Genomic DNA, 23,796 nt, shown 5'->3' on the forward strand with positions numbered 1-23,796 from the left:
TAAGTGGATATATATATAGATATCCACTCAATTATTGTTATTCACAGTAGGTATGTTCTATAAACAGGCACCAAACACTGAATTAGTGAATACTGACCATTACTCCTAGGGGAAATATAGGTTTAAATTGTCGTGAGCCTCTAGTCACATTTTCATCAACTAGTCATTACATAACCTTGCTTTATGGTGTTCTGGTCTAAAGACACTTTATTTAATATTTAATATCTAATACTGTTGATGAATTAATATTGAATTCACAGAAAACAGCACTTTACTCATGCCTAAATGCAGCTGCCTTTTTTTTTTTAACTTTTTAAGAGTATATGTATTATCAACCTACATTTAAAAAAAAATATTTATTTATTTAGCTGCACCGGGTCTTAGTTGCAGCATGCGGGATCTTCGTTCTCACATGCGGGATCTTAGCTGCGGCATACTGGATCTTGTTCCCTGACCAGGGATCGAACCTGTGCCCCCTGCATTGGGAGCACGGAGTCCTAACCACTAGACCACCAGGGGCAACTGGTTTTCTATGTAAGGTATAGCACAGCCTTCTTGCACTTGGGAACTCTAAATAATGTATCAGTACGATATTTGGGGATATTTTAAACAGCAAAACCAATTTAAAAAAACACACAAAAATGCAAAAACTTGGCACTTAATAGACCATGAAAAGGGCACTTCTTTATAGTGTCAAAGCTGAAACAAGAAAGCAGAAGTTCACCTTGTTCAGCCTCAGCCAGGTATATGCACATCAGAAGAATCAACTTTTTTGCCACTCTCTGTATATCTGAAAATGACCATAAAAGTGCCATGAGTATCAGTATGGGGGTTGCAAATAAATTTTAGCAAGCAGGTGAATTTACAAATACAGATTCTGCAAATAATGGGAAATGACTGTAAATCAAAGCATTGGAAAGAAAATAACAAAATGGATTATAAGGAGATGGGTAAAACGCCCATCAATGAGAAGAAATTGGATGGATGGATGGATGGATGGATGGATGGATGGATGAAGAGATAGATAGATAGATAGATAGATACTAAATCTAGAAACTTGACTGAAATGTGGTACATTTTCAGTTTCTTTCCTTATCTTCCTTCCCCCTTTTTCCTGATTTGGTAAAATATATGTCACCCAAAAGCATTAAAGTAGTGCCAGAATCTTGACAGTCCACTCTAACAATGCAATGGAAAGCACTGGATAGTAGAAAGGTAAGCTCAAGTTTTCCTTATGAATTTATTATTCCTTACTTAGACATACGCTATCATCTTAATGCAAATCTTAAAAGCACATTTTTATGAAAATGTTAATATTTAATAAGCTAAAGTCAATATAGCACCATCTAACTTAGCCAATATGGATTGAACTTTCTTGAGACTTACACAGCAGATATTCCCCCGTAAGCTTAAATAGAATAACCATTTTTTGCCACACAGACACTGGAATTTTCTGTTTATATACGAACTCTTTCATGGTTTTTATTTTGCTGTTGAATGGAAATATCTGGAACAAAACTGTTTTAAAAATCACCACTCTAACCTATAGACTACTAAAAAACACCATCTTTTGCTAAATTAAATGTAGAGATTTATACATGGAAAAAAAAAAGCTAAAGAACATGATGAGAGATGAGTAAATTAACACACTACGGTCCTGACATTTTTTTTTAATGGAAATATCACCTCCAAAAAAGTTTATCAAGACAGGCTTTTTACAATCCCCATTAAATTCAGTGAATGAATTGTGAAGGGTAAATTGGACCCATTATGATCTTACATTTCTTATGTAATATTCATAATCACAGCGTTACATAAGAGCAAGCTCGCATGAATAAAAGGAGCAATTTAAATTCCCACTTCCTTGGAGAACGGGGCTCTGCTTGACAAACAGGTTTCCGGTCCCATTTGCAGCACGCCCATGCATCTCCTCGAGTGCCAATGAGACCCACACTCTCCTATCAGTGATATAATAAACCCTCCAAAACAGAGCAAGAAAATGAAGCAAACAAGCCCACTTCATTTCAACTTGTCAGCTTTAAATAAAATCTGTGCAGCTGAAATGAGAAACTTCAGGGAAGATAATGTGTAAAGTAACCACATTCAACATTGGGACAAAACGTATTGCATTAGTTTTTTGTGTTTTTTTTTCCTGATTTGCCACAAAAGTTTTTGAAATTTCAACATAGATCGTTTTCAATGAAATCTCTTCTTGTCAAGGAGGACTTGGAGGAAGAAATGGTTTATTTTTTTCTTTTGTTTATTTTATTCTCCTCCTCCACCCACGGATGCCTTAGGAATATCTCAAGCCCCTATGATATCTTAATGAATAATATATGACCTTTGCAACAACTCTCATTATCAATTTTTAAGTCAGAGCATACTGAAGAAAGTACATGCTTTTTTTTTACTTATTCTAATTAATTCCTTACATAATACTTTCCCTGGCCCAGATTTATGCAAAATATTGGAGCATGCTCTCTGCCTCCCCCCACAAAAAAGTATAAAGGACAAAAATGCATTGGAAGGAAGATAAAAAGAAAATTAAGAAAAAAGAAATTAACATTCCAATAAATAGAAATATCTGAACATTAATGAAATAAACAATTATTGTTAATGTAAATCCTTTCGCTCACACTTTCCCCAGTACCCACTCCCTTTCACCCAGCTAATCTCCAAAACCTTTCCTGCCTCATGTTCAGGAGGCTCCATTCTGTTCTTCCCTTCAACTGTCTCCGTATCTTCTCCTCCCTCTTTGTTGTTACTTTTTTTTTCCATTGTTACATTTCCCTTGACTTTCTTTACTTCTCCTGAAAGAGCACTTGCACCTCTTCAAAGGAAGGATAGTACCACTGGGTCCCAGCAGATGCATAGCACAAGTTGCATATTCCAAATGACAGAGAGGGTGGGGAAAGTCAGAGACACTTTTTTCCTAAATGCCCTAAGGTGTGTCCAGATTTGATATAAACACCCTTTCTTGTCTTTTATTTCCAATGTTGTGTCTCATGTATTTTCCAAATAAGCTTAGAATATTTTTCCTTATTCTGTTATACTCAGGAACTCTCTGATTTCAAACTCTTTTATTTTAAAATTCCTACATTACTTTGAGTGATCAGTGCATAGAATGATATTAATATTGAGGAGTATGATCCCTGTCACCATCTTTGATGGCCTATTGGTAAGAAGTTCTTTCAATCTCTAATGTAAAACATGATTTCATATGCGTATTTTAAATGTGTTAGAGAAGTACCATGGGATAGGAAAGAGGAATACGGACTATAAGGACTTCAGTTTGAGGCTCTGATGAATCAATATTTAATAGAATGACCATAATCAGAAAGTTTTTCTTTTTGAACCTCTTTATCATCACTTGTAAACGTGGAAACAAGTGAATATCCTGTCATAGGACGGTTAAATTAACATAAAGTATATTTTAGAAATATTTTTCATTTTTACTTTATGATAACTATAATGATTATTATTAAGTAAAGGAAAAGAATGTATTTAAAGTTAACTTGACCTAGCTATTAAACATTCAGTAAATAGTGGGAATGGCGATATTATGCAGCTTCCATGCATATACTATATTCTACAACCAGTAAAATTCTGTCAAAAGCATAAGGTTATTCTCTGCAGTTCAAGGTAAGTGAAACAGGTACCTTCCAGCATACTTAGACCCAAACTTTCCATTGTGTTTTGCACTTTTTATCCTAGAAAGTTGCTATCTCAAGAATCACGTAGTATAATATAAGACCATAGTGTGGCCTGAGTGCCATTTAATGACTGTTTTCAAGATGACAGCAAGTAGAATAATTTTCTTAGAAGATATCTGTTCTAAGCTGAGGGTTTTTTTGTTTCCCCACAGTGATGGCTGGGCTGACAGATATGATGTGACAGATGGATATCAGCGAGAAGCTGTTGGTGGAATCACAATCAAGCTCCAATCTCCTGATGTCAAGTGGTTTGATGATTATTATCTGAAGCTCCGGCCGGAAACAAACCTCCGAAACCCCTGGTTTCAAGAATTTTGGCAGCATCGTTTTCAGTGCCGGCTGGAAGGGTTTGCACAGGAGAACAGCAAATACAACAAGACTTGCAATAGTAAGCAGATTTATTATTTCATTTAAAGTGGATATGGCTAAGGCTCCAATTTAAGTAAACTGTGTCATGGTGATAGTGGCTGTAATCTGTTAGAGAGGAGGACTCTTACATAAAGTGGGTATTGCTTCCTAGAGTGGTAAGAAAAACATATGAGGGTAAATGTTCACTCTATTAAGATTTCAGACAATTTATTTATATTTATATCATTCAGGAAATTGGTACTGTGCTTAAAAGATAATGTGAGCTCCAGAAAGCACTCTTCTTGACATCTTTGAAGGCAAGAACTACATTCTGGTCATTTTGATTAGCAGTTAGCACAGTGTAAGGCACATAGCAAGGGTTGCATGTAATGTGTCTGAAGAATGAATGAGTGAATGTTGAAGGACAGAGCCAATTCCTACTTCCATCAAAATATTATAAAATAGTAGCAAGGATTTGCTATGTATAATTATGATGTTTCAGGAGACATAACCTAAGCAGAGCCATTCACTCAGTTATTCAACAAATACTTACAAGGATTCACAACGTGCCAAACATCGCTTTACTTGTAAGGGTATCAAGAAGAGGAAAACTAGATCCTGCCCTCGAGGGGTTTACTGTCTAGTTAGGGAGATCGTCAAGCAAACAAAACTTGTAATTCAATGTTGTAAGCAACATAATATGGGTTTTAAACGAAGCGTTTGGTTAGTTTTATTTGTAGCACATCCAAAGGGTATCTTGACTCTAAGAACCAGGGAGGGTCAATGCTGATTTGTAAGTCAAAGTGTAAAGGTTAAGGTTTGTTAAAACCAATAAGGGATTTGTTGAGACTGACGTCCCACATTGTGTAACAAGCACCTCATATGCATTTGCCAAGGAGTAAAATGTTTTAGTTGGTGGTATAATGTCTTTATCATCATGATGCTGGAACAGAAGAGTGCACTGGGGCAGTGAGGTTGAAATCCTGGCCCACGAACTAATTCCAGTCCACAGAGAAGTGGACTCACCAAAATGAGGAAAATAAGAACAATGTAGTGAATTTTTTATAATGCATTTCCTCCCTGAGTTCACATCCATACTGTGTTTTTTCTATCAGTTCGTTCTTTTGTGAAAATGGAATGAGGTCATAAGTGGTGATTTGTAATTATCTTTAAATGTCAGTACAAGTAAAACGAGAACTTGGCAACCTTGTGTCAGTTCCTAATTCGGCAGTGGTGGAGGAGAGAGATGCTGGAGTGTGGCGTGGTACTGCCCAATGAAATCCAGAAATCATAGAAGCCTGGTGTGAGACTTCATTTGCCTCTCTCTTGCTTTAGATACTGCTAACTCTTGTCCAAAATCTTCAAATATTTATTCATTTCCTTTCTTTATACTTTCATGAAAAAATGTGTGTGAATACACAGGATTGTGACTTGTGTTTCACAATTTCAATGTTTATAGCCAATTTTATATTTTTCACAGTTCTATCCAGTTTCTGAAGGACACAAACTTCTTTCTTCTCTTGAGATTTGGGGAGTATGTGGTCTCTGTGTACCGATTCTATGATTGTGTAGAGATTACTCTATGTAGCTACACTGGAGGAGTTTTAGAGGGTCAGCAGTAGATCCAGTCTCCTCTCCAGCTTCTCTTTACTAAGGAGTTAGTGACAACCCCTAAGCAGTGTGACTAAGTGAATTTTCCCAGTTGGTCTTCACCCTCTTTTGTACTAATGTTCTTCCTTCCCCACTCCTTTTTGTGTGAAATGTCTTCTCCTTGAAATAATTCTTTGTTTCTCTTACTTTTTTTTTTCTATTGGAGGTCTTATTGAGATATAGTCTTGAAAAAGACTCTTTGACTGATGTCCACAGAAACGTTATTTCTATGGAAATTGTTCTATAAAATTCTCCATTTGAACTTGTTGCTGTAGCTCTCTGTCTTTCACATGAGCACCCTGATGTGACTTCTCTGCACAGGATCTGTTCCTTACTCTAGTTCTGGAAAGCAGTCTTTAGTCTCGCCCCCTTGGAATCTTATCTGTCAACAGATGTCATTTTGTACATAAAAATAAACAGTTATATGTAATATCTCTGTTATTCTTCTCAATGAGGGAAATAATATTATTATCCTTACTTTAAAATAACAAAACTAAGATTTGGAGAGACAAAACAACTTGCTCAGGAAAACATTAGAACTTAGAATTGAGCTCAGATGTGTCTAAAGTTTAACCAACATGCTATTCTAAACAGAGAGAATATTATAGTTTTAAAAATCACCATCAAATTTGCATTCTATAATAGTTAACATATAGGTCAAAGATACAAAAAAGAAAAATAAATCTTAAAATTATTTGGGTACAACTATGGAATGCGATAATAGATACCTTGATATTCCTACTCTCTACTTTTGACCATATTTCCTTATTTACTCAAATGTCCTTTCAGCATCCCACTCCATATCTTCAAAAAGACCCCAGGTAGTTTATTCTTATCTGTAACACTACTGAATATGAGTAGTGTTTTCCTAAATATAATGTACTTTCATCAAGCAGTGTGCCTAAGACAACCACTTCTGAGTTGGAGTGGTAAGTTGGAGCTTATAATTCATTGAGGGCAGGCAAGAAATCTTCACCTTATTCATTGTCTACAGTACCTAAAACCTAATAGATAGTTCAGTAAGTAAAATGGCTTGACACAAAGAGTGGAAATACCCATAGCTGAATTACTGCTTATTTTTCTTAGAAGCTTCTTGAAAGGCAAAGTATAAAAGCTAGGAGAGGTATCTGAATCTGGTAGTCCAGAATTAGCAGTAGCCTTATACAGAATGAGGTATAGAAAAGCTCTGAGTAACCAGAAAGTTAAAGGAAAACTCTTAATATTGAATAAGTAACAGAGCCATCCTGGAAATAGACCAACTCCTAGAAATTAATTCCGAATAGATTAGAGCTAAGTGATTATAGGTGATTCACTTTGTTGTACAGCAGAAACTAACACAACATTGTAAAGCAACTATACTCCAATAAAAAAAAAATCTGTAGATTTTTTGATGATGGCCATTCTGACTGGTGTGAGGTAATATCTCATTGTAGTTTTGATTTGCATTTCTCTAATGATTAATGATGTTGAGCATCCTTTCATGTGTTTGTTGGCAATCTGTATACCTTCTTTGTAGAAATGTCTATTTAGGTCTTCTGCCCACTTTTGGACTGGGTTGTTTGTTTTTTAAATATTGAGCTGCATGAGCTGCTTATAAATTTTGGAGATTAATCCTTTTCCAGTTTCTTCATTGGCAAATATTTTCTCCCATTCTGAGGGTTGTCTTTTCCTCTTGTTTATGGTTTCCTTTGCTGTGCAAAAGCTTTTAAGTTTCATTAGGTCCCATTTGTTTATTTTTGTTTTTATTTCCATTTCTCTAGGAGGTGGGTCAAAAAGGATCTTGCTGTGATTTATGTCATAGAGTGTTCTGCCTATGTTTTCCTCTAAGAGTTTGATGTTGTCTGGCCTTACCTTTAGGTCTTTAATTCATTTTGAGTTTATTTTTGTGTATGGTGTTAGTGAGTGTTCTAATTTCATTCTCTTACATGTAGCTGTCCAGGTTTCCAGCACCATTTATTGAAGAGGCTGTCTTTTCTTCATTGTATATTCTTGCCTCCTTTATCAAAAATAATGTGACCATATGTGGGTGGGTTTATCGCTGGGCATTCTATCCTGTTCCATTGATCTATATTTCTGTTTTTGTGCCAGTACCATACTGTCTTGATTGCTGTGCAATAAATGCTGGAGAGGGTGTGGCGAAAAGGGAACCCTCTTGCACTGTTGGTGGGAATGTAAATTGATATAGCCACTATGGAAAACAGTATGGAGGTTCCTTAAAAAAACTAAAAATAGAACTACCATATGGCCCAGCAATCCCACTACTGGACATATACACTGAGAAAAAAACCATTAATTCAAAAAGAGTCACGTACCACAATGTTCATTGCAGCTCTGTTTACAATAGCCAGGATATGGAAGCAACCTAAGTGTCCATCGACAGATGAATGGATAAAGAAGATGTGGCACATATATACAATGGGATATTACTCAGCCATAAGAAGAAACAAAACTGAGTTATTTGTAGTGAGGTGGATAGACCTAGAGTCTGTCACACAGAGTGAAGTAAGTCAGAAAGAGAAAAACAAATACCGTATGCTAACACATATATATGGAATCTAAGGGGAAAAAATGGTCATGAAGAACCTAGGGGCAGGAAGGGAATAAAGACGCAGACCTACTAGAGAATGGACTTGAGGACACAGGGAGGGGGAAGGGTAAGCTGGGACAAAGTGAGAGAGTGGCATGGACATATATCTACCACCAAATGTAAAACCGATAGCTAGGGGAAGCAGCCACATAGCACAGGGAGATCAGCTTAGTGCTTTGTGACCACCTATAGGGGCGGGATAGGGAGGGGGGGACAGAGGGAGATGCAAGAGGGAAGAGATATGGGGATATTTGTATATGTATAACTGATTCACTTTGTTATAAAGCAGAAACTAACATACCATTGTAAAACAATTATACTCCAATAAAGATGTTAAAAAAAATACTATGAACAAAACACTTGGAAGACAAGTGCTTAGGTACAACCTACAAAATAAAATCAGTTATTTGTGAAGTATTGCCATGCATCTACACATGTCTTAAATACAACTATTTTGTATTCTGCAATAAAGTCTTTTTAATTTTGTTAAAAAAAATCTGGATGGAAAACCAATGTGACTAATAACAGCACATTGTTAATGGCAAAACCACTAATACTACCTTAGTATAATTTTCCAAGTACAGTTTATTTTTCTTTAGACTAATGATTTATTGTAACACCTAGACAGCAGTCTTTCATATAGCCTCTTCCAATTTCTCACTAAAGTACTGATGAATACATCAATAACAAAAACAAAACAAAACTAATGTAACAATGATCTTAACTAAGAACGTCAGCCATCAGAATGCCATTGCCTGGAGAACTTCCACTAAATAGCCATAATGCCTATGAAGTCAGATGTTGGTGCAAATGGCTAACTACTGAGAAAAAATGTTGGTGCAGCCTCATGTCACAACGTGTATACATGTGAATACACACACACTTGTATACATACACATACATCCAGGTGAGTAAAATAGTTAAGTGTGAAAAAGAAAACTAGAGACAAAAGAAGCTACGGTAGGGGGATGAGGAAGGTTTTACTCAGACAACAAATGATAGCGCATATGAGATTGGGAATATTTGGTAGTTTTAATTAAATAAAAATTTTAAAGTCCTTGTGTTAAAAGGGGGAAAAAGGCCAATATGACAGTCTAAATATTGATTTTCTTACAAGAAAAACTCATCCAACTTTAAAATATAAATATTAAAAAACAGATAAATGTACAATGGATATATTGTACTTCATAGAACAATTAGAAATGCGTAATAAACATAAGAAAAAATTCACTCCCATTGTTAATCATAAAAATACAAATGTTCTTTTTTATCTTTCTATATTTTTGAAACATTCTAAAATGAGAAAAAGTTATTTCTTATCCAAAAAACAGAAGAAAAAATAACATTTTCAAATTATCATTTTAGGAAGCTTTCTCCACCCCACATACACATTTTTAAGGAAGGCACCACATACACACATTTTTAAGGAAGGCACCTTCCTTTATATGTGTGTGGTGTGTGTGGTATGTTGTAGAATAATGTATATATAATGTACATAAAACACAAAAATCTTAAGTGAATTTAAGCTTTATACATTTTTACATATATATATACATCTCTGTAACTACTATCCAAAGCAACAATATCAGAAAGTTCTCTCATGCCCAATCCCAATCAATATCATGCTCCATTTATATAAATTTTTTCAATGCCCATCAGTTTTGCCTACCCTGTACATCACATAAATGGAATCTTACATTATTTACTTGTTGTGTCTGGTCCTTTCCCCTCAAAATAGTGTTGTGGGATTCATCCCCATTATGTGTATCAGTAGTTTATTCTTTATTGCTGTGTACTGTTCCTTTATATGAATACACCAGAATTTATCTATCAGTTCTCCTATAGATGGAAATTTGGATTATTTAAGTATTATAAATAAAGCTTTTATGAACACTCTTGTACATATCATATGGCAAACATATATCCTAATTCCTGTTAGATGTATAGCTGGTAATGGAACTGTGAGGTCATAAGCTAAGCATATATTTAGCTTTCATAGATATTGCCAAGCAGTTTTCATAGCTAACTGAACTAACAAATTTCCACTGAAATGCATGAGAGTTCAAGTTGCTGTGCACCCTTGACAACAGTTGGTATTATCTTTTTTACTTTAAACATTCTGTCAGTGTTGGGTTATCATATTATGATTTTGATTGGCTTTTCCATCATACATTATGAAGCTAAGTTCCTTTTCAAATGTTTATTGGAAATTTGGGCATCCTCTTTTGTAAAGTATCTGTTCCAGTCTTGTGCACATTTGATTACTTTTTAATATCTATTTTAAGAGTTCCTCATATACTATGGATGAGATTTTTATTAGATATATGTATCATGAAAATCACCCAATTGGGAGTGTAGCTTATTACTATTTCCTATTTGCTACTTGTTTTTTTGCTACTTGTTATTTGTCCAATTTATTCTTTAATTTTAAAATATCTATCTACCTATCTATCTATTTATCTATTGGGCTACGCCAGGTCTTTATCTGCAGCATGCGGGATCTTCGCTGCTACATGCAGAATCGTCACTGCGGTATGCAGGATCTTTTAGTGGCGGCATGCAGAATCTAGTTCCCTGAACAGGGATCAAACCCAGGTCCCGGCCCCCTGCATTGCGAGCATGGAGTGTTAACCACTGGACCACAGAGGGAAATCCCTATTCTTTAATTCAATGGTTTTTTTCTCAGTGTATATGCCCAGTAGTGGGATAGCTGGGCCATATCGTAGTTCTATTTGTAGTTTTGTAAGGAACCTCCATACTGTTTTCCATAGTGGCTGTACCAATTCACATTCCCAATAGCAGTGCAAGAGGGTTCCCTTTTCACCACAATATTTTTATTATCCTATGTTGTCACCACTATGAACATTTTTGTTTCATCTCAGTATAATTCATTTACAGTTTTCAATAAAAATTCCTAAATGAATCCTTAATTTAATACAAATTATTTTTTTTAATTTTTTTTATGGATTTATTTTTTTTAATTTTTTTTTTACATCTTTATTGGAGTATAATTGCTTCACAATGGTGTGTTAGTTTCTGCTTTATAACAAAGTGAATCAGTTACACATACACATGTGTTCCCATATCTCTTCCCACTTGTGTCTCCCTCCCTCCCACCCTCCATGACATCCTTGTCTGGTTTTGGTATCAAGGTGATGGTGGCCTCCTAGAATGAATTTGGGAGTGCTCCCCCCTCTGCTATATTTTGGAAGAGTTAATACAAACTACTTTAAGTTGGCTCTTGTTTATATTCAAGAATCTTACAAGTATTTAAGTCTATTTATCCCCTTTCACTGTTTTCTGCTATTGCCATATAATTTGCTTTTATATGTATTATATACACTACTTTGTTTTGATTTGATTTGTTATAATTGTTGCTCTGAATGGTCAATAGTCTTATATTTACCCATGCTAGTGTTCTTCATTCCTTCTGCTACTTCCTTGCTTTCATCTCTGATTCTTTCAAGCTGAAGAATTTCCTTTAGTGTTTCTTATAATGTAGGCTACTGCCAACAAATTATATCAGCTTTTTTTCTCAGAGTGTTTTTATTTTCCCTTTATTTATTTTTTCAGTTTTATTGAGATATAATTGACATACAACACTGCATAAGTTTATGGTGTACAACATAATGATTTGAATAAAATACATCATGAAATGGTTACCGCAATAGCTTAGCAAACATCCATCAGGTCACACAGATACAACATTAAAGAAATAGAAAAAAAAATTTTTTTTTTTGTGATGAGAACTCTTAGGATTTACTCTCCCAGCAACTTTCATTTATAATGTACATCAGTGCTAATTATATTTATCATGTTGTACATTACATCCCTAGTACTTATTTATCTTACAACTGGAAGTTTGTACCTTTTGACCATGTTCATCTTAACCCCTGTCCTCCCTCCCCCCATCTCTGGTAGCCACAAATATAATCTCTTTTTCTATGAGTTTGTTTGTTTTGAAGCATAACTGACCTATAACACTATGTTAGTTCAGGGCACATAACATAGTGATTTGATATTTCTATACATTTTGAAATATATTGTTTTTGAAGTATATATTTACTGAGTATAGCATTCTATATTGGCAGGTTTTCTTTTCTTTTGTTTTGTTTTGTTTTTTTTAAGTTTTGTAGAGTTTATTGTGATGAACTTTATAATTTATTTATTTATTTTTTGGCTGTGTTGGGTCTTAGTTGTGGCACATGGGATCTTTCGTTGCGGCACGCAGGCCATTTGTTGCGGTGTGTGGGCTTCTCTCTAGTTGTGGCACACATGCTCCAGAGCACGCGGGCTCCAGAGCACATGGTTGTGGTGTGCGGGCTTAGTTGCCCTGCGGCATGTGGGATCTTAGTTCCCTGACCAGGGATCAAACCGGCGTCTCCTGCATTGCAAGATGGATTCTCAACCACTGGACCACCAGGGAAGTCCCTGGAAGGTTGTCTTTTGTTTAGTATTTTTCTCTGTTTTTTGTTCCCTTTAAAAACAACATTCCATTTGTTTTCCTGAAATCCATGATTTCATTGAGAAGTCAGCCATAATTCTTGATGTTGTCCCACTGTTGGCAATATGTCTTTTTTCTCTAGGCTTTTAAGATAGCTTTTTTTTTAAAGTTTTTGTTAACTATGATGCAAGTAGGTGTGATTTCCACTGCATATTTCTTTTATAGGGTTTCCAGAGCTTCTTAAAACCATGGATTAAAGACTTGGATCTGTGTAGAAAAATTTCCATACGTTATTTCCCAATACAGCCCTTCTGCCACATTTCTCTCTCTGCTCCTTCCAGTACCCAGTTATACCTGTGTTACATCATTTGACTATGTCTCACATGTGATATTTTCTCTAGGCTCACTTTCTTCCTTTCTTTCTTTTCTTTTCTTTCTCTCTTTTTCTTTCTTTCTTTCCTTCTTTCATATCTCTCTTTCTCTCTGTGCTTCAGTTTGACTTTTTTCTACTATTCTTTCTTCAATCTCACTAATTGTGTCTTCCCCTACATCCAGTCTGCTGTTAACCATAATAAAAAGTTCTTAATTTCAGATATGGCATTTTACAATCCTAGAATGCCCATTTAATTCTTTTTATAGTTTCCAATTTTCTGTTGAAGTTCTCCTTCTCATCCATTTTTCAACACTACATTTGCTTGAAAATATTGATTATAGTTATTTTAAGGTCCTTTTTTTCAAATTCTAACACCCAAGATCTTCCATCAGTCTACTTCTATTGACTTATTTTTCTTAGTTACTAGTCACATTTTATGCTTCTTGATACAATGAAATATGTTTTCTTTTATGCCAGACATTGAGTATAAAGTAACCATAAGGACTGAATTTTATATTTTTTCCCCCAGTGGTTTGCCTTTCCGAGATTCAAAGCAAATGAGATGGGGTAGGTTGCAGCAGAAGGTAGAAGCAGTCAATCTCTGGTTAAGAATATCTTTACAGGACAGTTGGCATGGAATTTTAATTGAGAGTCTTGGCTAGTGTATCCCCTGCCCTGGATTACTGAGTCAATCAGATTTTTACATTTTTGAGTTTTGCCCTCTAGCCTCTTGCACCATACTGTTTCTAAATTGGGCATGAGAAAAAAACTAATTGACTAATCAAAGTTTGAGCAGTTTTCATTCCTCAAGTGGTGCTTTTCTGCCAAATATTATGAAACAATGGGAGATTTCAGTCTTCTTCAAAATCATGAGCCTCTCATGAAGCTTCCAGAATCAGAAAGTGAAGCATGAGGTCAAATGGCTGTCATACATTTAGGGTTCCTGGAGTTTACAAACTGACATACCAGATCATTTCAATATCCAAACGTTTTTCCGGTTTCTCTTTTCTCCAGCAGTGTCAATATACTAGGTGGAATTACATCTCCCCCTCCCCCAGTCCCAATTCATATCCTTTCCCAGAACCTCAGAATGTGACTTCATTTAGAAATAGTGTCATTGCAGATGTAATTAGTTAAAATGAGGACATACTGAAATTGGATGGGTTCATAATCCAATATGACAGATGTCTTTATAAAAAGAAGAGAAGGGACACAAAGAGAGACACACAGGGAAAATGGCATGGGAAGACACAGCAGGAGCCTGAGTGATGCAGCAGAAAGCCAAGGAATGCCAACGATTAACAGCCACCACCAGAAGCTAGAAGAGGAAAGGAAGATTCTACCCAGTGTCTCAGGCGGAGTATGGCCATGCTAACAACTTGATTTCGAACTTTTAGCATCCAGAACCGGGAGAGAATAAATTTCTGTTGTTTTCAGCCACCTAGTTTGTGGTACTTTGTTATGGTAGCCCTAGGAAACTAATGTCCCTTCATCTAGACCAAGCTGGATCATCAGCCTGGGTCCCTAATCTGCAGATACTCTCAGACAATAAAGCAACTGGTGATACCTGTCCACTTTTGCAAGTTTCCTCTCTGTTAGTTGATTTTGTCTTTGTTGCTTCCACACATCTTCACTGCCTTTAAATTTTTTGGTTTTTGCATTTCTTTGACGTTTTGAAGTTATACAGTAAAAGAATTTTCATTTGCTTTCTTCTCCATTCTAACACCAGAAGTTCCTCCTTTACTCTTTATTCTTAATTGCCACAACTGTGCAATGCCAATTTTGATGTATAGATAAAGCCTGCAATTTATAATGTCTAATATGTTGAGACTTTTGTTAATTTTTGTTTTATTTTTAAGCATTTAAAAACTTAAATCAAAATATAACTATATCCCTTAAGTGTTTTAACTATGTGGTACTGTTACAACACAGATTTTATCTACTATTAACAGTGAGCCTGATTTCAGTAAATTTTACTTGAAATGCACAATTATTTTAGACTTACATTATAAATTAATGAATAATAATAAAAGTATTAAGAATATAATTTAATTATTCTAATTGTTCATTTAAATAACCCAGTAATAAAAGCTACAGAGAATTAAAATAAAACTATCTTCTAGTAACTGTATGCTATTCTATTTTGGAACCAATTTAAGGACTCATTTCCTTTACAGTTATACTCTGTCACCCACTGACATTCATTTACCATCGCTTTTCTATGATTTCTCTCTGTCACCTCCAGTAACTTCTAGAGGTGTCATTTATGACACTAACACAATTATTCTCACCTCCATGTCCTGAGGGCACCTCAAACATATATCTAAAACTAACCTCATTATAACTTGCTCCAACCATAGCCCCAAACTTTGAGTTCCTTCTTTTTTGCATCTCCAGTTTAAGTAAATGATACACTCATCCACCCTGTCTCCCAAGATGTGGGACTAAGGGATCCTCTTGTATCCCCTTCTCTCTTCCTCACAGCCAACTGGTGACCAAATACTGTTAATTCTAGTGTTTGAACATCTTCCACATCTGTTCCCTCCTTTACATGGCTGCCTGAATTCAAACCTTTATACTACTGCTGTGGTTTAGATCATCATCTCTTACCTCAGGTATTAAAATAATCTCCATATTGAATCTTCTTTTTGACACCGGCTTCTTCCTGCTCCATTTTATGCTGAAAACTAGTCCCTAAACTGTCCATCTAAAGAACAGGTCTCATCATGTTACTCACATTCTTAAAGATCTTTGGTTTTCCAGTGTCTACAGAAAGGAATCCCAACTCCTTTGCTCCAGTCAAAACTCTTCAAATTCATCATTTACATTTTTTCAAATCTCATCTTTCATTTCTTAAACCCATGGAATCTAGGCTCCAGCCACTACCTGATTGTGTTCCTCCATTTTTAAGTGGCATGCCCCCTTAAGTCCCTGTGCTTGTGCACATGCTCAGTCTTGCTCTGTGAAAAGCCTACCTCAAGCTATTTGTCAATTCCACTGAGCTCACATTCTCCTGGTTTCTAATAACTCCAGCTGCCCTCTCAAAGAAACTCTGTCTCCCTCACATTGCACTTCCTGTGCCTTTTGTCTTCTTTTTGTCACATGCAATCCAGATACTGAACATAGATCTTGCACTTCCTTTAGCTTTATGCTACCAAGTAACCACTCACACAGGCATCTATGTGTGTGGCAAACTACTATCAACAAAATGAGGATGAGATAAATGGGTTCAGAGCAACATAAAAGTACTTTGGCCCCGAGGGCATTTCTGGGGCTCTAATAATGTTCTGTTGCTTGAGCCAGGATGTATTTAAGAAAAATTAATGTATGGTTATGATTTTTACCCTTTTCTGTGTTAATGTTTTAATTTAATAAGAGTTTACCTTAACCAACCCCCATCCAGATAAAAGTCCTCAGGCCACTATATCCAGTCTAACATTTCTTCCAGTCCACATTCTACCATAGTACTCTCCCACACACACTCCCACTCTCTCACCAGCTTTCTGCCACCATGTTGATTGATTCTTACCCCTTCCTTTCTCTGTAATCCTTACTTCCTTTCTTAATATTTCTACACACCAAAATAAATAAGTTACTTTGCCCCACAGAAGGCCATTTACTCCAGAGAAAAAAACAATGCCATCCCCATAGAGGATAAAGCAGCTACAGCAATGTAATTTTTTCCACTGTATTACACCAACATACAAACAGAAATTTCACATTGTTACACCAGCATGTAAACATGTTATGTTCCTTTTTCTCCATCAAATTATAAAGTTCTAGAGAAGAGAAAATGTCTTACTCATCTCTGCTTTCCAAATTCCTAGCACAATGCCTTGTATATGGCAAGCATTTGATAAATATTGCTAAATAAATGTGACTTTATTTCTCTTAGACCTAGGTAGGGTTACAAGGGCTATAGAACCTAGAACAGTGGTTCCCAATCTGTGGGCTGCAAGTCCCAGGGGTCACTGTTGATTTGTTGACTGGGTCTAGAATTCTTAGGTGGTTGAGCACTGTCAGTAGACCGAACTTTGTCTTGCATATCCTTGTGTGAACATGTGTGTGTTTATACACACATGCACCTTATTTTTATGCACAAGCTGTTGCAGTTAACAAATTATAAATTAATTTTTAAATTACTGAAATCATAGTAATTTCTTTCTACTATGTGTTTTCTACAACAAAAGATACTAAAGGTACAAATAACGTTTATGGAGTGTCTGTAACATTTTGACATTAAAACAATTTCCTTTATTTAAAAAGGCTGGTTCAGGGCTTCCCTGGTGGCGCAGTGGTTGAGAGTCCGCCTGCCGATGCAGGGGATGCGGGTTCCTGCCCCGGTCCGGGAAGATCTCACATGCCGTGGAGCGGCTGGGCCCGTGAGCCATGGCCACTGAGCCTGCGCGTCCGGAGCCTGTGCTCCAAAACGGGAAAGGCCACGACAGTGAGAGGCCCGCGTACCGCAAAAAAAAAAAAAAAAAGGCTGATTCCACTAGCGTGGCAGTGTTTCTTTTCCCTTTCTGTTGCAGTAAGTTTCCAGATGGAGGTGTCCACATTTTCTCTAATAAAAATGTCTCATGAGGGACTTGAGGTAGGTTAGTTACAGGTTACCTCCTTACCAGAATTTTTTTCCTGCCATCTTGTTTGCTTTTAAAATGCTTTTTAGTAGTTTAGCCATTACTCAAAACACTTCAGCCTCTCTCCATATTGAAAACATGGCTGGAAAAGCCAAAACAGTGCATTGAGAGGAAAGAATTGTCTGGTAAGAGCAGCTGGACTACAGGAAAACTTTCACAAGGGCTAAACAAAATAAACTGAGTGTCACAGCTACCCCCAAATTAGAGGTTTCTTGTCATAATGTACACCAACCTGTTGAAAAAGGACAAATTTTGTGTAAAACAAATTTAAGTATCTTTAATCTAGCGTCCCCTTTTCTTTGTTTGTTTTACTACGTATAAACAAACTACGTATAAACTCATCTTTTTATGTAATGCTGATTCGCACATACTTCAGGAAAAGACTACACTAGAACAATATTAATAACCATATATTTAAGAAGAAATTTCATCACATTATATTAGTGTATATGGTGAAAACTGCTGAACAGATGCCAATGCAGGGGACACGGGTTCGAGCCCTGGTCCGGGAATATCCCACATGCCGTGGAGCAACTAAGCCCGTGTGCCACAACTACTGAGCCTGTGCTCTAGAGCCCATGAGCCACAACTACTGAGCCCATGTGCCACAACTACTGAAACCCACATGCCTAGATCCTATGGTCCACAACAAGATAAGCCACCACAATAAGAAGTCTGTACACCACAAAGAAGAGTAGCCCCCGGTTTCCGCAACTAGAGAAAAAAGTCCCGTGCGCAACAACGAAGATCCAATGCAGCCAAAAACAACAACAAAGAAATGTACTCAGAGAAATCCCCAGAAGAAAGCCCCTTGAATCAGAAACTGCAAAGGCTTCCAAACTCTTAATACACTGGAACTGAAACCCAAGATGTATTACAAATATTTAAAAGAAACCAAAGAGAGACCTGAGAAGCTTGCTGAATCAGTCACTTGAGGCACTGGATTTAGACCCAGAAGATCTATATTAAAAAACTTAACCTGTAGCTGATACTAGGTCTCCGTGAGTCTCAGTCTTCTCCTGTGTGAGTTGGGGATGATTATTAAAAACAACACCTAACTCACAGGACTCTAGAGAGGCTTAAATAGGATGATGTATGGGAAGAAAATGCCTGCTTCCAACAAAGATGAAATAATAGATACTGGATTTATTCTCCTGCTTGAAATAATAACAACAAAATAAGACAAAGTATATAAAACAATAGTTTTCAAGACACTGGACAGCAAGCAGTGAAGGAAAGTTATTCTTAAGAGACAGAAAATAAATGAGGTGAGCCCTCTGAGCTGAGAAGATGGAACTGTGAGTTCAGAGAGACCAAGGAAGCTAGAGTTTGCAGAGCACAGGAACAAAGAGGAGAGAGCGGCACGAAAAGAGAACTCTGGGGATCTGCAGAAGCTCCTTCTTGAGTATTCAACTGAGTGTTGATCACTACATGCATGGGAGGATAATACTTGAGACCCGGGAAAGAACCACCCCAAAGGATTAGAACAGTGCTCCTGGCACCCACATGAGACAATGAACAGTGTCTGTCCCCAGCAGTTAGACTGGAAAAATTTACAATTCTTTAGGCTAAAATACTTAGGGGAAACTGTATATCTGTATAACTAGATATATTAGAAAAGAAGAATATTTCAACTCAATGACCACAGATCCACCTTAAGAAATTTGGAAAAGAAGAACAAATTAAACTCAGAGTGAGTAGAAGAATGAAAGTAATAGATCAGAGTGAAAAATCAATGGAATCTAAAACAGAAATACAATAGAGCAAATCAATGGAACTAAAGCTTGGTTCTTTGAAAAGATCAATAAAATTGAAAAAATAGACTGATCAGGAAAAGAGAGAAAACACAAATTACCAACGTCAGAGATGAGAGAGGTAACATCACTACAGAGTCTACAGATACGAAAAGGATAATAAGGAAATATTTTTTAAAACACCTTTACCCAATAAACGTCAACTTAGATAAAACAGAGAAATCCCTTGAAATTCACAAACTATGTATGAGAGTTCACAGAAGACAGCCAGAATAGTCTTATATACAGTAAAGAAATTAAATTTGTAGTTAAAAACTTTACCACACACAAAAAAACCATCTAGGCTATACCGTTTCACTGGTGAATTGCCACCAAATATTTAAGGAGGAACTGCTACAAATTCTACATAAACTCTACCAGAAAATTAGAGGCAAGAATACTTCCCAATTCAATTAATGAGATCAGTGTTACCTTGATACCCAAATCAGACCAAGATGATCACAAGAAAAAAAACTAAAAACCAATATACTTCATAAATATTGGTATAAATATTCCAAACAAAACTTTAGCAAATTATATCCAACAAATGTAAAAAGTATACTATATTATGACCAAGTAGGATTTATCCCCAAATGTAAGGTTGATTAAATATGCAATTATTGATAAATGTAATTTATTTTATTAAAAACCTAAAAAATTATAAAATGTGTGAAAACCTAATATTGATTTCTGATAAAATTCTCAGCAAACCAGGACTAGACAGAAACTTCCTCAAGCTAATAAGTTTTTCCCCTATGATCAGGCAAAGAGATTAGCTCTTACCACCAGAGATGATAGTCAGTGAAATATACATCAACTAAAGAAATTAAAGGCAGCCAGATTTGAAAAATAAAACTGTCTTTATTAACAAATTGCATGATTTCTTGCCTAGAAAATCCAATGGTGTCTGCAAAAAGTTCTAGTGAGTTTATTAAGTTTGCATTTTGCAAGATTAATACACAGAAGTTCTATACAGTAACAGTAAACAGAAAGTGAAATTAAAAATTAGTACTACTTAGGGAGATTGGTTCAAGATGGTGAAGCAGATGGACGAGCTCTCATTCCCTCTTGCGAGAGGACCAGAATCACAACTAACTGCTGAACAATCATTAAGAGGTAGACACTGGAACTCACCAGAGAAGATACCCCACATCCAAAGACAAAGGAGAAGCCACAATGAGATGGTAGGAGGGGCGCAATCACAATAAAATCAAATCCCATAAATGCTGGATGGGTGACTCACAAACAGGAGAACACTAATACCACAGAAGTCCACCCACTGCAGTGAAGGTTCTGAGCCCCTTGTCAGGCTTCCCAACATGGGGGTCCAGCAATGGGAGGAGAAATTCCTAGAGAATCAGACTTTGAAGGCTAGCAGGATTTGACTGCAGGACTTCAACAGGACTGAGGGAAATAGAGACTCCTCTCTTGGAGGGCACACACAAAGTAGTGTGTGCATCGGAACCCAGGAGAAGGAGCAGTGACCCAACAGAATATTGAACCAGACCTACATGCTAGTGTTGGAGGGTCTCCTGAGAGGCGGGGGTGGCTGTATCTCACTGTGAGGACAAGGACACTGGCAACATCAGTTCTGGGAAGTACTCCTTGGCGTGAGCCCTCTCAGAGTCTGCCATTAGCCCCAATAAAGAGCCTGGGAAGGTTCCAGTGTTGGGTTGCCTCAGGCCAAACAACCAACAGGGAGGGAACCCAGCCCCACACATCAGCAGACAAGTGGATTAAAGTTTTACTGAGATCTGCCCACCAGAGCAACAGCCAGCTCTACCCACAACCAGTCCTTCCAATCAGGAAACTTGCGCAAGCCTCTTAGATAGCCTCATCCACCAGAGGGCAGGCAGCAGAAGCAAGAAGAACTACAATCCTGCAGCCTGTGGAACAAAAACCACATTCACAGAAAGACAGGCAATATGAAAAGGCAGAGGGCTATGTACCAGATGAAGGAACAAGATAAAACCCCAGAAAAACAACTAAATGAAGTGGAGATAGGCAACCTTCCAGAAAAAGAATTCAGAATAATGATTGAAGATGATCCAGGACCTCAGAAAAAGACAGGAGGCAGAGATTGAGAAGATGCAAGAGTTGGGTTGCCTCAGGCCAAACAACCAACAGGGAGGGAACCCAGCCCCACACATCAGCAGACAAGTGGATTAAAGTTTTACTGAGATCTGCCCACCAGAGCAACAGCCAGCTCTACCCACAACCAGTCCTTCCAATCAGGAAACTTGCGCAAGCCTCTTAGATAGCCTCATCCACCAGAGGGCAGGCAGCAGAAGCAAGAAGAACTACAATCCTGCAGCCTGTGGAACAAAAACCACATTCACAGAAAGACAGGCAATATGAAAAGGCAGAGGGCTATGTACCAGATGAAGGAACAAGATAAAACCCCAGAAAAACAACTAAATGAAGTGGAGATAGGCAACCTTCCATAAAAAGAATTCAGAATAATGAGTGAAGATGATCCAGGACCTCAGAAAAAGACAGGAGGCAGAGATTGAGAAGATGCAAGAAATGTTTAACAAAGACCTAGAAGAATTAAAGAACAAACAAACAGAGATGAACAATACAATAACTGAAATGAAAACTACACTAGAAGGAATCAATAGCAGAATAACTGAGGCAGAAGAACGGATATGTGACCTGGAAGACAGAATGGTGGAATTCACTGCTGCAGAACAGACTAAAGAAAAAAGAATGAAAAGAAATGAAGACAGCCTAAGAGACCTCTGGGACAACATTAAACGCAACAACATTCGCATTATAGGGGTCCCAGAAGAAGAGAGAGAGAAAGAACCAGAGAAAATATTTGAAAAGATTATAGTCGAAAACTTCCCTAACATGGGAAAGAAAATAGCCACCCACGTCCAGGAAGCGCAGAGAGTTGCATACAGGATAAACCCAAGGAAAAACGTGCTGAGACACATAGTAAATCAAATTGGCAAAAATTAAAGACAAAGAAAAATTATTGAAAGCAGCAAAGGAAAAATGACAAAAACCATACAAGGGAACTCCCATAAGGTTAACAGCTGATTTCTCAGCAGAAACTCTACAAGCCAGAAGGGAGTGCCATGACATATTTAAAGTGATGAAAGAGAAGAAACTACAAGGAGGACTACTCTACCCAGCAAGGATCTCATTCAGACTCGATGGAGAAATCAAAAGCTTTACAGACAAGCAAAAGCTAAGTGAATTCAGCACCACCAAACCAGCTCTACAACAAATGCTAAAGGAACTTCTCTAACTGGGAAACACAAAAGAAAAGGACCTACAAAAACAAACCCATAACAATTAAGAAAATGGTAACAGGAACATATATATCGATAATTACCTTAAACGTGAATGTATTCAATGCTCCAACCAAAAGACACAGGCTCACTGAATGGATACAAAAAGAAGACCCATATATATGCTGTCTACAAGAGACCCACTTCAGACCTAGGGACACATACAGACTGAAAGTGAGGGGATGGAAAAAGATATTCCATGCAAATGGAAATCAAAAGAAAGCTGGAGTAGCAATACTCATATCAGATAAAATAGACTTTAAAATAAAGAATGTTACAAGAGACCAGGAAGGTCACTACATAATGTTCAAGGGATCAAACCAAGAAGAAGATATAACAATTATGAATATATATGCACCCAACATAGGAGCACCTCAATACATAAGGCAACTGCTAACATCTATAAAAGAGGAAATCGACAGTAACACAATAATAGTGGGGGACTTTAACACCTCACTTACACCAATGGACAGCTCATCCAAACAGATAACTAATAAGGAAACAGAAGCTTTAAATGACACAGTAGACCAGATAGATTTAATTGATATTTATAGGGCTTTCCATCCAAAAACAGCAGATTACACTTTCTTCTCAAGTGCACATGGAACATTCTCCAGGATAGATCACATCTTGGGTCACAAATCAAGCCTCAGTAAATTTAAGAAAATTGAAATAATACTAAGCATCTTTTCTGACCACAACGCTATGAGATTAGAAATCAATTACAGGGAAAAAAACATAAAAAACACAAACACATGGAGGCTAAACAATACATTAGTAAATAACGAAGAGATCACTGAAGAAATCAAAGAGGAAATCAAAAAGTACCTAGAGACAAATGACAATGAAAACTCGATGATCCGAAACCTATGGGATGCAGCAAAAGCAGTTCTAAGAGGGAAGTGTATAGCTATACAAGCCTACCTCAAGAAACAAGAAAAATCTCAAA

At 36.8% G+C, this 23,796-nt stretch overlaps 1 protein-coding gene and 1 long non-coding RNA gene across 2 annotated transcripts in view; one reads left to right on the forward strand and one right to left on the reverse strand.

Annotated features, from left to right (window-relative positions):
- GRM5 (glutamate metabotropic receptor 5) overlaps positions 1-23,796 on the forward strand; it is a 510,413-nt gene that overhangs the window by 363,907 nt on the left and 122,710 nt on the right. Inside the window, 1 exon segment of the mRNA XM_024761761.1 lies at positions 3,866-4,101. Coding sequence (XP_024617529.1) covers positions 3,866-4,101 — 236 coding nt within the window.
- LOC112410938 (uncharacterized) overlaps positions 1-23,796 on the reverse strand; it is a 139,185-nt gene that overhangs the window by 380 nt on the left and 115,009 nt on the right. The gene's annotated exons all lie outside the window — the stretch shown is intronic.

The sequence above is a fragment of the Neophocaena asiaeorientalis genome, unplaced genomic scaffold (genome assembly GCF_003031525.2).
Source record: "Neophocaena asiaeorientalis asiaeorientalis breed wild unplaced genomic scaffold, Neophocaena_asiaeorientalis_V1.1 scaffold605, whole genome shotgun sequence".
In the NCBI taxonomy this organism is placed as follows: Eukaryota; Metazoa; Chordata; class Mammalia; order Artiodactyla; family Phocoenidae; genus Neophocaena; species Neophocaena asiaeorientalis.